At 47.3% G+C, this 15,954-nt stretch overlaps 2 protein-coding genes across 4 annotated transcripts in view; one reads left to right on the forward strand and one right to left on the reverse strand.

The window, feature by feature from the left end:
• The window catches only part of LOC142588108 (uncharacterized), a 45,574-nt gene extending 43,780 nt beyond the window's left edge, over positions 1–1,794 (forward strand). For all 3 annotated transcript variants that reach the window (XM_075699582.1, XM_075699584.1, XM_075699583.1), the window contains one exon: positions 955–1,794. In XM_075699582.1, coding sequence (XP_075555697.1) covers positions 955–1,088 — 134 coding nt within the window. In that variant the 3' untranslated portion in view covers positions 1,089–1,794. The remainder of the gene's footprint in view (positions 1–954) is intronic.
• A 4,644-nt stretch (positions 1,795–6,438) lies between these two features.
• On the reverse strand, positions 6,439–8,137 carry LOC142587195 (uncharacterized). Its single transcript, XM_075698069.1, has one exon. The coding sequence runs from the start codon at positions 7,917–7,919 to the stop codon at positions 7,296–7,298; it is 624 nt and encodes a 207-aa protein (XP_075554184.1). The 5' UTR covers positions 7,920–8,137; the 3' UTR covers positions 6,439–7,295.
• Between the last annotated feature and the right edge of the window lie 7,817 nt (positions 8,138–15,954).

Genomic DNA, 15,954 nt, shown 5'->3' on the forward strand with positions numbered 1-15,954 from the left:
AAAACATGGTTGATGGGCCAGAACTGGCACAAATCCATGAATGTGCTGTCTGTCGGGCCTAATTGCTAATAGTTTTTATTGTGATAGCAATTACATGGACACACCAAGCAACTTTTCACCCTCGCTGTGATGTTCTGTACAAAGTCCAAGTGTGGTAAGTTAACGGCCAAGCACTGTGTGCTGTAGATAGGAGTGAAAGCATGTGAGAGTGAGCCGAGAATGATGGTGGCTTGGATCTCGCGCCCACAAGAGAAGAAGATGGGGAACAAGCCTTAAGATTAGCTGCTTAGCATTAACTTAGCATTAACAAGCCTTGGCATTAACTGCTGTCTTCCATCTCGCACAAGCCAGCAAGTTGAGGGGAGCGTTCTACTCCGGCCGCGGCTGTGTATGGGCCGCCTAAGCGCGGCCGCGTGGATGCTATCTTGAAAGCAATCTGCGGTGTGCATAGAGTCTAGGTGGATCGAGGATTGATGGCTTGAGTGCGCTGTGTTCTTGCCACCTAATTCGCGGTGAAGTGAAACGCACCAATTCGCTCGCTGCGGCTGCCACACTTCCTCCCGCCAGCACTCTCACAGAGAGAGTCCGTGGTTATCGTGTGACACATTCATGTTTGCCTGTGCCTGCGTCACACCATGCTTGTTTATTGAATTTGTGAGCAAATGTGTGCAAGCTTACATCACAGATAAAACTGCCTACTGTCCTTACTCCGTATAGCTGTCTAATAGTTTTGCTATTGCAATCGATGGTTAACTTTTTGGAGTAAACCGCAATAATTATTTATTGAATGAAATTAAATATTCTCATGCAGCACCGACTTAAAAATCCAGATGTTATTTGATGCAAATGATAAAAAACCTTCCCCTGTGACAGAGGTAAAATAAGACTAAATTTCTAAATTGTGGCAACTTGCTCATCCAGTCTTTACTAAGAAAGTCTGTGTTCTCATTTCAGAGAGAAGGGTCGAGGACATCTTGGTGATGATGTTTGAAGATGAACTCGAAGAGCTCGAAATCATGGCCATGGCTGCTGCTAATGTGTCGTGTACCTGTCCGTGCACTTGCGGAAAGAAACAGGCTGCAGTGTAATGGCTGCTTTAGCACGTCATGACAGAGCAATCTCATGGCTTTCCCTGTTCGATTGGGGCTTTGTGCGCTGAGGCACTTCAGTTGCTCCTGAATTGTGCATGCGGTGTTCCTGTCCGTGTTGCACAAGGCTTTGAGAGTACTTTATTATGCAATCACCAGCAAGACAAGCTTGCTTGCGAGACTTACGGGACTGAATTTCGATAGTGAGTCTGTAATAATTGTGCAATATTGCATCGCCAATACTTAATCTTTGTTTTTTTTTCTTTTTTTCTTTTGTGCGCAGCTTATGTAGGTTCATTTTGAACCGAGTTTTCTTCTTAGCCAATGAAATTGCTCAGAACTTTCTACAGTTCTGTTGATCAACTGGCCTGCAGCTGCTCAAATTTGCTGTGCAAGACACATCGATGTAACTTTATAGTGATCACGTGGCATCAGAGAGCCTTCCTATTTACAAGTGTGACACCCAGTGTCGTGTATACCAATTTCATTCCATTTTGCATGATTATTTAGCTATCTTCTACATGTATTTGTACTTTTGTACATAATTACTTTAGAGGGGTTTGGCTCTTGGCACAGATGCATGTATAATGCCATGGCTTCAGAACAATGCCATTGCAGCTACAGTGATCGGCAGCGAGTGGCCATGTTTTATATGTACGTAGGCTAAGCCTGCTGTATTTATAAATAAACTTTACTCTGTTGATTATCTTTGAAAGAAGTCCCCATTCTTGAAGGGAAGAACCCAGTTCTGTGCACAGTTCTGGGAACTGCATTCAGAGATGAACACTCCAGGAGACGTGTCTGCCTCTCCAACTGTTATGTGCACATAATCAGCAACAGCATCAATATCAAGGCTAGAATGTTAATATTCTATGCTTTTTGTCAATTCATCATTGTCTTGCCTAGGTTATTAAAGTAATCAGCTGGCCCAGAGCAGTGGTCATTAGATTAATTGGAACATAACATTGTAAAGAGTTGTTCACTTTTAAGGCAATCTTAAATGTGCTTTTCTATAGTTAAATAAGAAGCCATAATTCCAGGAAGATCCCAAGAGCTGAAGTTGCAACTCAAACTAGAAGCTCATGATATCATTGAAGGCAGAAGAAAAGGTGAAAAAAGAAATAAAGTGATAGTGCTAGAACATAATTTGAGTAACTATTGTTTAATCATGCCAGTTTTGCCTTTGTGTGCTGTGGGATACACACAGTGTGTCCGTAAAGTCATGGTGCACTTTTGACTGGTCACAGGAAATCAACGAAACAAGATAGAAATGTGAAATCTTCACCAAATAAAAGGAAAACTCTCCCAAGTTTCGTACCTATTCAGTGCAGTTCGATGTGGCCTCCATATGTTGTCCTACACACATCTAAACAATATTCAAGTTCATCCCACACACGGTTAAGGACATCCGGTGTAACAGAGTGAATAATGTCAGTGATTCTCTATTTTAAATGATTAAATGGTGGCGCTTCATTGTACACGCGACAATATTCATGATGCATCTTGGTCATAAATTCGAATTTAGTGAGCCACAGAACACGCTGAACTTCCTCTTTATACTGTCAACATCTCGACTGGCATGGGCGTGGGCTGATCTGCTACTGCGTAGTTCGTGGTGCTGCGTCATCACCTGTGTACACACGCCCTTGCACATCGTACTACAGAAACTTGATAAGTTTTCATTCTGTTTGGTGAAGATTTCACATTTCTATCTTGCTTTGTTGCTTTCCTGTGACCGGTCAAAAGTGCACCATGACCTTAAGGACACACTGTATTACATTTACGCATCGCCATGAGTCTCGTTTCAATTAACACATTTTTTATTTTATTTCAGTAGCCATTATATGAACACTACAGGCGAATTGTTGTGGTCGGTGTCGCCGTGAGGTTCCGTGTGAAGTCCAAGTGCAATAAGATCGTACCTAGGTGCCGTATGTTGTAGGTGCGAGAGAAAGCGTGTTTGGGTGAGCGGAATGATTGTGGTTTGATGCGCAGTGTCTTCTTGTGCATGCAAGGGAGGAGATGCGCGCATGGTGGGAGGGGGGTGGGGGTAGGTTAGTGTGCGTCTCCCCTATTACTCCGGGGGAACATGGTGCAGCTAAGTGCGGCTGCGCGCGTCCTATCCTTGAGGTAATCTAAAGTGTATGCAAAGGTATGCGATCAGAGATTACATTTCGTGCGGTGTGTTCACACACGTCTAGTTCACGTTGAAGCCAGAGGCAGCATAAGGAAATCGCTTGCCGCTGCTGCCACTCTTCATCACATCAGCGTTCTGACGGCGAGTGTCTGCATTCATCGAGCGAGATGTGTGCATGCTTGCCTGTGTGTGTGAAACTCTATGGTTGCAAATAAGTTAGGAAGTGAATGTTTCCTGTGATTTATACAGCCGATAAGACTATACTAACCTTACTTCGCAATGTCGTCTAATAATCTATCAATGCTTCACCTTTCGGGGCATAAAAAAATGTAATTCTAGAAGCTTAGCTGTATTCTGATTCCGCACTCTGATTAGCTAATCTAATCCTGCAGAAGGGGATCGGTGCCTAGGAAGTGAAATTAAATGCCAAGAACACGTTGTTTAAAGAGTGCAAAAAAGAAACCTATTTTCATTGAAATTCCTGCTTCAGTACTACTGTACCAAGAGAGAGAGTAAAGACCCAAGTTTCACGCGTGCTGTGAGGCGGTGACAACAAGAAAGGCTCGAGTCGTATTGAGGCTGAAGTATGCATCAGAGATACGAAACTTGTTGCAGCATTGTTCATGGATGATGAGGTCGCGACATTCTTCCAGTATTACTATAATGTGTTCGAGCATAGAGCATCGTAGTGTCCACCTTGGGTATATAAACACCGACATAAGGACAGAGGACAACACAATGTGCCACTTAATGCCTTGTGGCATAGCAACATGTCCTGTGTCCTTCCTATGTCGGTGTTTATTACCCTTCACTATGTAATATTAAGACCATGTACCAACAAGCCCGTTTTCCACCATATCCATCATGATGATGACAAGATGTATTTATTGAGGGATGGCTCAAAGGCATATAATGGAAAATGGGAAGAAGAGGGGGGAGGCATGTTCAGAGCTGTCCTAGGAGCTGCGCGTCCTTGGCGAAAGCCAAGAGTGAGTCCAGATGACCCTGTCGGAATCCATCAAGCCAATTGCCGGTCTAATCCACTCTTCGTAGGACAAGATTCGCACCATCATAGAAGGCTTTACATTCAATTCATTGACGTCCTCTAGCTTTTAGTCAAATATGCACTTATACCGTGTGTTTCAGCGACGACTGCCTGTAATTATTAAAAATGGGGAATTACAGACAAAAGTTAACACCCGCTGCTGCATGTTTTGTCCCCAAACAATGAACATCATCTGTATTCTTAGGTTTCTTTTGTTTTCTTGAAAACTCTGCACTTGCTACTGTCAAAGATGCTACGTCATGTGATCACACCGCATGTCGTTCGTGACCTGGGAGTACTGGGCGTGCAGCGTTAGAGGAAGGAAATGCACAACTATTGTTGTGGGACGAGATAAACTTCAAGGGTTACAAACTTAGTGCTTTGCAGGAAAAGATTAGCAAAAGGGTCCGTGAAAAGAAAACTCCCGAACTTTTGTAATTATTTAAGTGTCACTGTCAATGCCAATTTAACTTTTAGAACTATATATAGTGGCGAGCTCATAACGAACTTGGTTTTAAAATGGATCAAGATCCCTTATTTAATGCTCGCTGGTGCGAGGACTTCAGACTTATATTCTAGTCGCGATGCTGAAACCTGACGTGTCATAAGTGCGTTAGAGTGCGGCGGATAAATGGCGTTGACTGAAAAAGCAGGTCCTTGATGCACAACCATCCATGGCATTCTGGAACTTGCCAAACATATTGTCAACCTTGGTAATATCAGCATTTCTAGCCAATCGGAGAAGCCCGGAGGGCTAGTTGATACAACCTCTCCCATTGGCTCAAGATGCCGACAAATTTCACAATATGGTGGAATTCGACTTGACACTTTCCAGAATAGCAACCCGTGTGAATCCGCTGTCGTATAGCACTACCGGCACTGTTCGTTTTAAAGTGACAGCATTAAGGAGCTCGTGTCGCAGAAAAGCCGGTGGCGTCAGTGTCGGCGGCGTTGGCCGTGAGCGAAAAATCCCGGAAGGCAATTCATTAAAAAAAGTTTGCAAGATGGGCTGGGTGAGAATCGAACCAGGGTCTCCGGAGTGTGAGACAGAGACGCTACCACTCAGCCATGAGTTTTTTTTATTTTTTATTACCGGCTTGGCAAAAGAAAATACAGTGTGAGTATTACATGGTCATAAAAAATAACTAGACAATGGCTGAGCCGTTCTTATCACACCACACTGATCCGGCTCAGCCATGAGTTCGATGGTTCAAAGTGGGACAAAAGCGCCTCTAGTGAATGCGGTGTTGCCTTAGAAACGTGCTGTAGAAAGTTATACTGCGGTGTATATCGGTAATTATGAGCATGTAAACTACAGAAGTCGCAGTTAAACGAGTTGCGAAGTACGTTCCCGCTACATTTCTTCTGCGCTTGGCGCACACGCAGAGCCATCTTGCGGCAAACACAGAAGACCCCCTCCTCGCAATGTACGGCGCTGCCCCGACAGGTGGCACGCCACTCGCCCGCTTCTTCCCTTCGTCTCGTTTGAGCGCATTGGGGCCGTGCGGGGACCAGTGCGAGGATGCCCCAATACCCTTGCGTTTAATAAGTTTTCTCGCTCTCTCCCCTTCCAACTTCCAGCGTGCGTCACTCGAACTCTCGTGTTTAGGCGAAGCGGCTCCTTTTTCCGCTCACAGCGCGGTTCCTAGGTGCAGCGTCCGATGCGGGACGCCTCTGACGTGATCGCTGCGCCGTAGCGCGTCTGGTGGGAAAGCGTCCCGTGCGATGTGTGCCGTGCTGCTGACGAGGAGTGATGCGTCTGCGCGGTGCTCCTGGAACAAATAATTTAAAAAAAGTTGTGCTGTGGACTTAGAATTCTGTGTTGGATATGAAAACTGTCTTTGTGTGGCTCAAGAGCATGCCGAGCGAATGAGTGGGCGGTGCGAGCCGGGTGCGATTGACAAGCACAAACCAAACGCTAGCTGAACACGGTGGCCTACCATCGATGACTGTAACAGATTGCGATTCCTAATTACGCAGTACGCTAAATATGATGTGACAGGGAGCTTTTTTATCTTTCGTCCATCCTTGTTTTGAATTAATTGACCGGCAGCGAGTATTGCCCATTTTAATAGAGACAGTCGTCGCTGAAACGCCCTGTATAAAACAAACTATTGCACGGCAAAATTTGCCTAGGTGTAGAATATGCAACGACAAATTCACAATAAGCGATTTTATTTGTGCAGACAGTCCACGAACAAATTCAAGCTGGTTCCAATTTTTAAAAAAGAAGGAAGAGAACAAGCAGTAAGAAATACTTACAAAACAGGGCTCAATATTATTCATACTTTTACGGATATTTATATGAATAAGTCCGACGGATTACTAGATACATGTAGTAATCAGCAGGAAATCGCATAAAATCGCTTTTTTCTTTCCTTCATGTTTTTTTATATCGCTCTCGCCACTGCTTCGCACTCGTTCATTATATGTCGCCCATGTATAACTCCCGCACGCTTGCAATGCTGCCCTACCGCACTTATTACGTATAGACTAAAGAATGGAATCGCGTAACCATTAATTTTAATGCATTTCTTTTATGGCGAAGCCTTTTGTCTATCGTTTCCATACAGAGTTCACGACAACGATCGGTTAGAATGTGCAATTACGGCCAAGGCTTTTTTCGTTTGTTCACGTGCTGCAAGCACCACGGCTACGGACACATGCGGACAGACCAGTAGGTTATCGAGAAGAGACCAGTACGTAGGACTTCCTGGTTCACTACTTGCAGTGTATTGGAAAGTGTGAAAGGCTGCATACAATGTAAAGCCACTTTTCCCCACGGCTAGCAGTGATCTGCACAGCGCTTTACGTTCAAGAGGCAGGGAACAGCAAAACTGTCACGCTCACTCCGAAGCTCCTGAACGCTGCCGGAAAAGAGCTAAAGCACTGCGCCCGACAGTATCATAGGACCACGTGGACAACGGGGCCTTTCCCTAAACTGCGCTTCTTGCCACAGCACTTGCGACATGACCCTTCGTTGCACTTGCGTCGCTGTTGCGGCGGCCAGTGCGTGTCTGTTCTGTCAGTACGGCTCCTTGACAGAGGCTCTCACGACGCAGATCACCATGCAGCTGAGCCAAATGAGGAAGGGCAGCACGAAGGCGACCAATGGTATGACGAGCAAGAGCCTCTCTTCGACGCTGTATGGCCTCGTCCGGTGACGTCGCCTACGGGTGGCGCCGTGCGAGTCGTTGACGAACTTGGCGTCGATCCAGACGACGTCCCCGTCGAACGTCTGCACGGCCACCAGTTCGGCCATGGACGCGTCGATGCGCCGGCTCATCACCGGGTGATCTCGATGCTGGGACTTGTTTCCGCCGCCTCGGTGGCGATCGCTGGCGTTCCTGTACGGCGACAGGACCAGCTGCAAGAGCCGGCCGACGTCCAGGAGCCGCGGCCGTCGCTTTTTAGGCCTAGCGGCGGTGCCGTTAAGTCTGGTGCCGGTGTCGTCGCTTCCAGCGGTAACCAGCTGGAGGCCCGTGATTGGTCTACCGCCGTCGTTGTCTCCTCCCGGCGGCCGAGCGCGTTTGTAGACCTCGCGCCGTCTTCGAGGGCTCGCCGACCCCGCAGAGCACAGACAGGGCAGCGCGAGCGCCAGCAGCAGGAGGAGTGCCGTCTGTGTTTGCCATGTCGTGGTCTTTGCCATGCCGGGCCCTTGTATAGCGTGGAGATTGTATTGGACATAAAGCAAGTCCACCGGAGGCAAGCGTACCGGCGCTTGCCTCACGCTGACCGCATGTCTTGACGCGTACCACAGCTGGGCCGGCCGGCAGGTTCTGTCGCACTGGCGGGAGACGTGGACGCGGCAGCGCCGAGCCGTTGGCGGGCCTGCAACGGTGCTGGCGGTTGTTGCAATGATTGTGATCAAATTTGGCCACGATGATGGTGATGCCGATTACCTGCCAGATGGCATACCATGTACACGGTTTCATTAGAAGAGAGTCTCAGAATACTTAACGCAATATCGTGATAGGATATCTGTTCTTATGAAGAAAAATGGGAGACAAAGTAAGGAAAACTATATCTGCTGATAAAGTGAAAGACAGAGCTGTAACTATAGGTGTGACCTCAACGTACGTACGCCTCGAACCCACCAGGGGGATTGAACGCGCAGGACATTTGCCTTCTCCGACAATTGCACATACCTAGTGGCCTAAGTTGGCGTCAACAGGCTCATCGAAGAGCGGCGTATAACCTGTGACCCAGGTTGGCGTCTAATTAAGTGCTCTAAAGAGTGACACATACCCAGTCTCACATATCCTGTGACCGAAGTTGACGTGGAAGAAGTTCGCTTAAGAGTCACACACACACACACGCACACACACACACACATATATATATATATATATATACATATATATATAGTGACCGGAGATGGCGTCAGAACTTGATTCAAGAGTGGCACATACCCAATGTCACGAACCCAGTGACCCAATTTAGCGTTAAGAGGAAGCTTTAGCTCGAGTGCTCCTATCTAAATACATGTAAAAGGAGCATTCGTTTTTCTCGGCAACTACTGCACCAAATTTGACGAGGTTTGTTGCATTTAAAAGGCAGACTGAAAATCTAGTGACTGTTGGTTTCGAATTTTTGAGTTAGGTCATCAATTCTTTATTAAAAATTTGCAAAAATTTTCTAAACACGATACTATCAAGTTTAGAACTCTGTAACTCAACAACAAAAAATCACAATACAATTCTGTGAATTGCATCTACTATAGTACATCTAAAGCGGACAAAATTGATATGTTACACTTAAATATAAAAAAAAATTAATAATAGGGAAATACAACTTTTGCAAAAGCGTTGTAACCAACGTAACAAATTCACGTAAGTTGTAAAATGACATATTGAATTTGTCCGCTTTGAATGATCTAATGGATGCCGTTTACAGAACCGCGATATCGGTTCTTGATGCAGAGCTATGAATTTGTAAACTTCGTGCTTCTATTTTTTTCAAACGGTCAAATATTTGAAAATCGTTTTAAGAAAATTCAAGCCCTAAATCGAAATTCCGCTTCCAACAGTCACTAGAATTTAACTTTCTCTTTCAAATGCAACAAATTTCATCAAAATCGGTCCAGGGGTGATCTCATAAAAACGTTTTTGCGTTTTACATGTACTTGAATAGGCCGCGTCGGAGTTTGGCCCGAGCTAAAGCTTCCTCTTGAAGTGGTTCATTGAAGATTGACGTACACCAATAGGCACACATTGCACAGTGACCTATAGGCTTGCGTGAAAAAGGTTCATTGAGAAAAAGAGGTAGAGAAAGTTTATTGGCGTAATAAATCGGCACTGGGGCGCTCCTCGCCGCCAGGCTTCGGCTGGCAATGAAACACTCGGTCCATGACTCCATGAGCCCGGCGCGCTCTCCTGACCAGATCGAGCAGGTCCTGCGAGTCGATGCTGTATTGCGAAGCTTACCACTGTTGGGCGTTAGGGTGTCCATGGTTTGTACGTTATCGGGTTCGTTAGCTGGCCCATGTGGCGTGACAAAAGCGGGGCCTGTGCGTTGCCGTTGTGACAGTTGTGTGGAAAGGCGGAACTCCGTTGCTTCTGCCGCCGCGAGGCGGGGCCACGTAATTTCGCCCGGCTCCTTCGCCACCCTCATGCACCGCACCAACCGGTTTTCTGGCCATCGACCATCCACGAAAGAGCCATAGAGGGCGCTGACGGCATGAGTCTGCTCTCATTAGGCGATTACCATGGTTGAAGAACTTTGCCCAGCCCTATTGATTGACCATACATATACATACTCCTCCAACGAATAATGACCATCGCATTTTGTTTTGGTTCACCCCATTTGCCGTCCTTGAGATACTAGTGCCGCAGGTAAACCTACTTTTTCAAGGAAATCGACGCGGGCGGACGCCCGCTATTTGGTACAAGGGCCATAGGATGGTCATCCAACTATTCCAACTACATCGTTGTACATGACAGTATGCCCGCACAAAGGTATTCGGCTCTCAATTAACATATTAACCGGAAATTTTAGCTTGAAACCCGCGTACTGCAATGGGCTATAGAAATGTACTTCTGCCATGAGAAAGCGGCCGCCATTTTGGCATGGCTTGTGCGACGTCAGGAAGTGCAGGGATACTGCCGAGTCGTCTGCTGCGAAACACTGCGGAACCATGGGCGCGCCGTACGGAGAAGGCGCATATGGCCACCGCTGTGCGAGCTCCCAAACAGAAACCGAACACGACGCTACTGAGAGGTATACTGCGGTACAGAGCGGTATACTGCGGCACTGAGCGGTATATTGCCGCAGCCATAGTATATAGGATGCCATGGCAACAGGTTACCGTGAAGACGTCTGCGCACGACAGGTCACATGCGGACACATTTCCTGCTTTAGGAGACGCAAAGCACAGGCAGTTGCTGCACATTATTTCACCAGAGGCACAGCGAGGAGTACGGAGCCAGCAGGGCGCTGGCTGCCCCGCTGCCGGGTGACGTAAGCGCAGAACGTCGCCTCGAAGGGTGCGGCTTTGCGCCTGCTGCAGTCCCACAGTTTCGGTTTCGCCCGCTCTGACAGCCGAAATTCGTCGTGCCACAGTTCCGCGGGCAACCCCATTATTCCCAGATCCAGAGAGAGAGAGAGGAAAGGAGGAAGGCAGGAAGGTTAACCGATTGTATGTCTGTGTTCCTTCCCAGATCCAAAAGTTTATATGGCTTGTGCGGATAGCTTGCTTCGATTTCCCAAGTACGATAAGCCCGCTTACACTAAAGATTGAATAGTCATCAGATTTTTAAAAATTAGAGTAATTACCACGTATTACCCGCCACCCCGTGGTCGTCACCGCGGACGGTATGTATCCGAAGGAACCGTCCTTCTATATCAAAACGGCTCTTTTAGAGCGTTAGGTTTACTACTCCTGGTACAAACCCAGAATGCGCCTGGTTCCGTAAATCTGTCCTTCCAAGCTCAGCCAAGGTCAAACTGGTACTTAGCCTGCCACTACCGGCGGCTGCTTCGTACGCCACGTGGGCTCCCATATCTTAAAAGCGATATGCTATGTGGAAAAAGTGCGCCGAGTGCTGGTAGCTTCGTATGCGCTATGCTTTCGGGCCTGCTTTCGACGCCTCGCGTTGAAGCGAGACGCAGCATGAAGGTTCGATTCGCTCGCTGCTGCTGCCGCTCCGAGCAGCGTCTGTGTGTTGTGTTGTCTGATGGTGCGATTGTAGATGCGGTAGTTGCTAACGGCGCCGAGCAGCGTCTGCTCATTAGGCCATTACCATGGTTGAGGAACTTTGCCCACCCCTATTGATTAACCATGCATATATATATATACTACTCCAACGAATAACGACGATCGCATTTAGTTTTGGTCCTTTCTCAAAGCAAACAAAATCGTGCTGTCGCTCGACAAACTTGGTTTAAACATGGCAAATTTTTAAAAGTATTACTTGGTCTCCGTAGAATGACCCGATATATATATATATATATATATATATATATATATATATATATATATATATATATATATAATATATATATATAATATATATATATATATATATATAATTATATATATATATAATTCTAACTTTTCCGCACTCCCTACGGCCATTCGCTTGTGGAACAATCTGCCTGATCACATTGCTTCCGAGTCAGATCAAGAAAAATTTCGTCATCTCCTACACGAGCATTTTTCATAATAGCACTTACAAATCACTTTATCCTGTTTCTTACACTTGGCAATGTGCTTCGAGCTTCTTGTGATTATTTTTTTTTTATTAATGCATTGCTATCTCGCTCTTATGAATTGCTATTTTATGCTGCGTCACGTGTTCACTTGTATGCGCTGTATATATTATCGCTTTTTTGCGTCTGTTTCCCTAAATATTCCTTCAAGAATTGTACTCCCTGATATGTTCATTTTTCGTGTATTTTACTTTCTAGTATTAGTACCTTATTACGTTGAGTTATACTCGTGTTATTTCCTTAAGTGTACCTTTGTGGCCTTTCATTACTTCAGTTGTTCCTTTTTCATGTTTTGATCTTGGTAGTAATGCTGATGAGCTCTGCATTGAGGCATATCTTTTGTATTACACTTTAGAAGGCTGTTTACTCTTCTTTTTTTTTTCCCTTGATTTTGTAACCCCTTACACAATGCCCCCATAGGGCCTGTAAAGGATATATATATATATATATATATATATATATATATATATATATATATATATATATATATATATATATATATATATATATAGACAGCTGAGAACACACAAAAAAATGGTATGCAATACGTGTCTCCTAATATATGGCAGCATGTGCACTATGCAATGACTGAGCGAACTTACCTCACATATGCTCTGGCGATGTCCCGCGTTACGCGGCGATGAAAGTAACACTTCTTCACGCTGGGATGCTGCCCTACACAGCCCCAACCTCGAAGAACAGTTATGGGCTGTCCAACGGGCCCGCGACGCGGCGGAGAGGCTCGGCGCCTCTGTCCCGACGTGGGAGCGGCCGTAAAATTGATCATCACCATCATCATTATTCGCTGACGATTTTCTATGGCAGTGAAAGGAAAGCTATGGAGGCGCAGTTTCAACATATGCGTGTTAATGCGCCGAGTAGTCCGACAACGTGTAATTTGGTTTCTCAGAACAGACGCTCGGGGAATCGACGTTGCCTCCACGTGCGATGCTTTCGCGTTTGCCCAAACGCGGAAAGGAAAAGCCGCAAAAGTATGCCAACTCCGACACTCAGTGGTGTGTTTTACAACGAGTTTGAGTTTTTTTCTCCCACATATTAAACTGACCCGCAAGAAAATGTCGGACTAGTTACTACGAAAGCGCTCTCAATTGTGCGCGCTTGGCCTCCGTAGCTTAAATATCATTACAACCAAACCGTGACGCCGATTGTCATTGACCCAACTGAAAGGGCGGCATCGAATGAAGGCTTCACTACACAGCCACCTAAGCTACTCTGGATGTCTGCAGGGATTCTGATCAGAAGGCTGCTTTAACCTTGCTGCGCAGCGCAGAACGCAAGCTGTCTTTAAAAGGCACACCGTGAAGAGCATAGGTCTTTTAACAAAGAACGTTCGTGGTGACTTTTGTAAGCTGGGGAACAACTTGGCCTCCACTTGTCTTCCACATAGACGAGCATACTCGCAACATGTGCGCACTGAAATTCGTCAGCACTCCCAGCAAGCCAGATCTTTTCAAGGAGAACGAATTGGCGTCGCCATAATGTCCTGGCTATCGCGTGGGCCCCCGCGCAACAGTTTAGTGACGTTTCACTGCGTGAACGCCGGTTACGCGCAACCCTATGGGTGTTATTCCCTTTTTTTGCATTGCGCGTAGAAAGATTTACGAATGTTTTACGAATTTTTGATTGAGTGAAAGTGTTGCCGTCTTTTTTTTTTAAGGCTTACTGTTATCACACGCGCATTGTCGCAAGCCGCCTAGCACATTCCTCGGGAATCTCCCGGACACGCCAAAGCCGCAGCTTTCGCCGGACTTGCTCGGCTCGTGCCCGGCGCCTGGCGACGACCTCGGAGTCGGTCGACTCGCGCTCCGCCTCTCGATCACGCGACCAACCCGGTACATGCATAGCGCACAGAGAACCCGTAGTGCAGTGTACTAGAATGTAAGGGTAATGTGCTCACTGAGCACCAGCGGCAACGCGGAGAGGTGAAGCCGCCGATGTCAACGACGGGTGCTGTCCTTGTGGCTCGCCGTCGAGCTCAACGTAGCGTTCGCGCCATTTCCGTATGTGATTCGACGCTGCCGGGCTCGCTGTGCATGTTCACGGCGTCTCCGCTCGGCGCGCCATTTCTCTTCTCCACCTCCAGACGTCTTCTTCCTCCTACGCTCGCTTCTCTCGCGGTGACAGTGATAATAGAAAGTTTTAGAATAGGGGCCCCAAGGAAATAGCGTCGAAGCCACTGCGCATGCGCGAGACGCTAACTGCGTTTGGGTGTTGCCTTGGGAACGTTATTTCACCGATTCAGCGGGAGCCCAAATAGCAGCCCCGAAAGCACAGCAAACATGGCGGCACCCATCGAAGCGACGGCTCTAACCCAGCACCAAACTGGGTACGATTCGTGGTAACGCGTGAAGTTCGCAAGCTAGCAGAAGTGACTGCGGTTATCGCTTTCTCTCAACTAGCCTGTGTTATGAAGATTGAGTCATTAGACGCGGCTGATTCCGAATTCGATTGTGGATGCGGGGGCCTGCGGCTTCGTCAAGCTGTCCATGTGAAAGCCTTTTCTGCATGCCACTCGCGTCATGTACTGATGTACTGATGCAAATAAACATAATTGTCACTGTCATTTTAAGGCTCGTAGGCCTAACACGGCTAAGCTTGGCTGCCGAAGGCACGTAAAGTTGGCTTGCTCAAAACTAAGCGCAACTAATTGTTTGCTGCTTACAGAATAACCTCTAAATTGTAATTAAACGCGAATACACGCAAGTCAAAATTGCTATTCTTATTATGATATGGTATACTTATTTATTTCTAATAGCTTTTCATTGACGCCGTAGTGGCGCTGTCAGTGCAAGACGCTAACCTCAAACTCAAAGCCCTATTCTAACACTCTTCACTCCTGCGTACCCTAACGCTAACACCCGCAAAGTTCTTTGGGGTCCCAAACCATTGGGGCCCCTCTTCTAAAACTCTCGAGTATTGCCGATTTCACAAACGGGGAATGTACGCTTGCGCGTAAAAGCGTTGCGGAATCTGCCGCGCGCGTCTTTGTAATCCAGAGTCCCGAGAGGATGTTCTCGGTCTTCTCAATGAATATGTATGAAAGGTTCCCGCTTTAATTTCTGCGAGTACGCGGCAATGGCAAGCGCGACACCGCGGTTCTGTCGCCACTGCGGGAAGAATGCTTTTAAGTGTCCATTCAGTGGACTGTCCATTTCGGCTGGTGCTGAAGTGCCGATTTTGGCTGGGCTGGGGTTCCACTGCGTAGGAGAGTCTCTTCACCACTGGTACAGCTCCAGCCAATCAGCGGCGGCTGAAATGGACAGCCCACTAGGTGGACAGATCCGCACATGCCCCGTTAGCGGAGCAGCACTACAATGGCAGCGCTCACGGCGTGATTGCCCATTAAGCGTCCGTATAATTGCTATCGCCAATTGCCAAACTACTCTAACTAACTCAGCAGTATGCCCTTATAATTAGGACGGCACGGCAAGAAAGGAATGACGACCATGACGACTCTGTGAAGGAGGATGACCAGCCAAGCTGTGTATGTGGGCCCCTTGATGGCGAACTGCACCTCCGTTGCGGATGGGCCTGGCTTTTCGCTACCTCCGGGATCCGCCCGCGTACGGGGAGTGCCTAACGCCTGCTTAACCTCCGCGTGTGTCGGCCCGGCATTGCACTATCTTCGGGATCGGCCCACGTATGGGGAGTGCTTAACGCCAGCTTCACCTCCGCCATGGGTCGGCCCGGCATTGCACTACCTTCGGGATCAGCCATCGTGTGGGGAGTGCTTAACGCCTGCTTCACCTCCGGCGCGGTTCGCGCCGGCATTGCACTATCGTCGGTATCGGCGCAAGTATGGGTATACAGTGCTTAACGTGTGCTTCACCTCCGCCGCTGGTCGGACAGGCATTGCACTATCTTCGGGATCGGCCCACGTATCGGGAGTTCTTAACGCCAGCTTCACATCCGCCGCATGTGGGCCCGCATTGCACTCTTTTCGGTATCGGCCC

This window comes from Dermacentor variabilis, chromosome 7, assembly GCF_050947875.1.
Source record: "Dermacentor variabilis isolate Ectoservices chromosome 7, ASM5094787v1, whole genome shotgun sequence".
NCBI classification, from domain to species: domain Eukaryota; kingdom Metazoa; phylum Arthropoda; class Arachnida; order Ixodida; family Ixodidae; genus Dermacentor; species Dermacentor variabilis.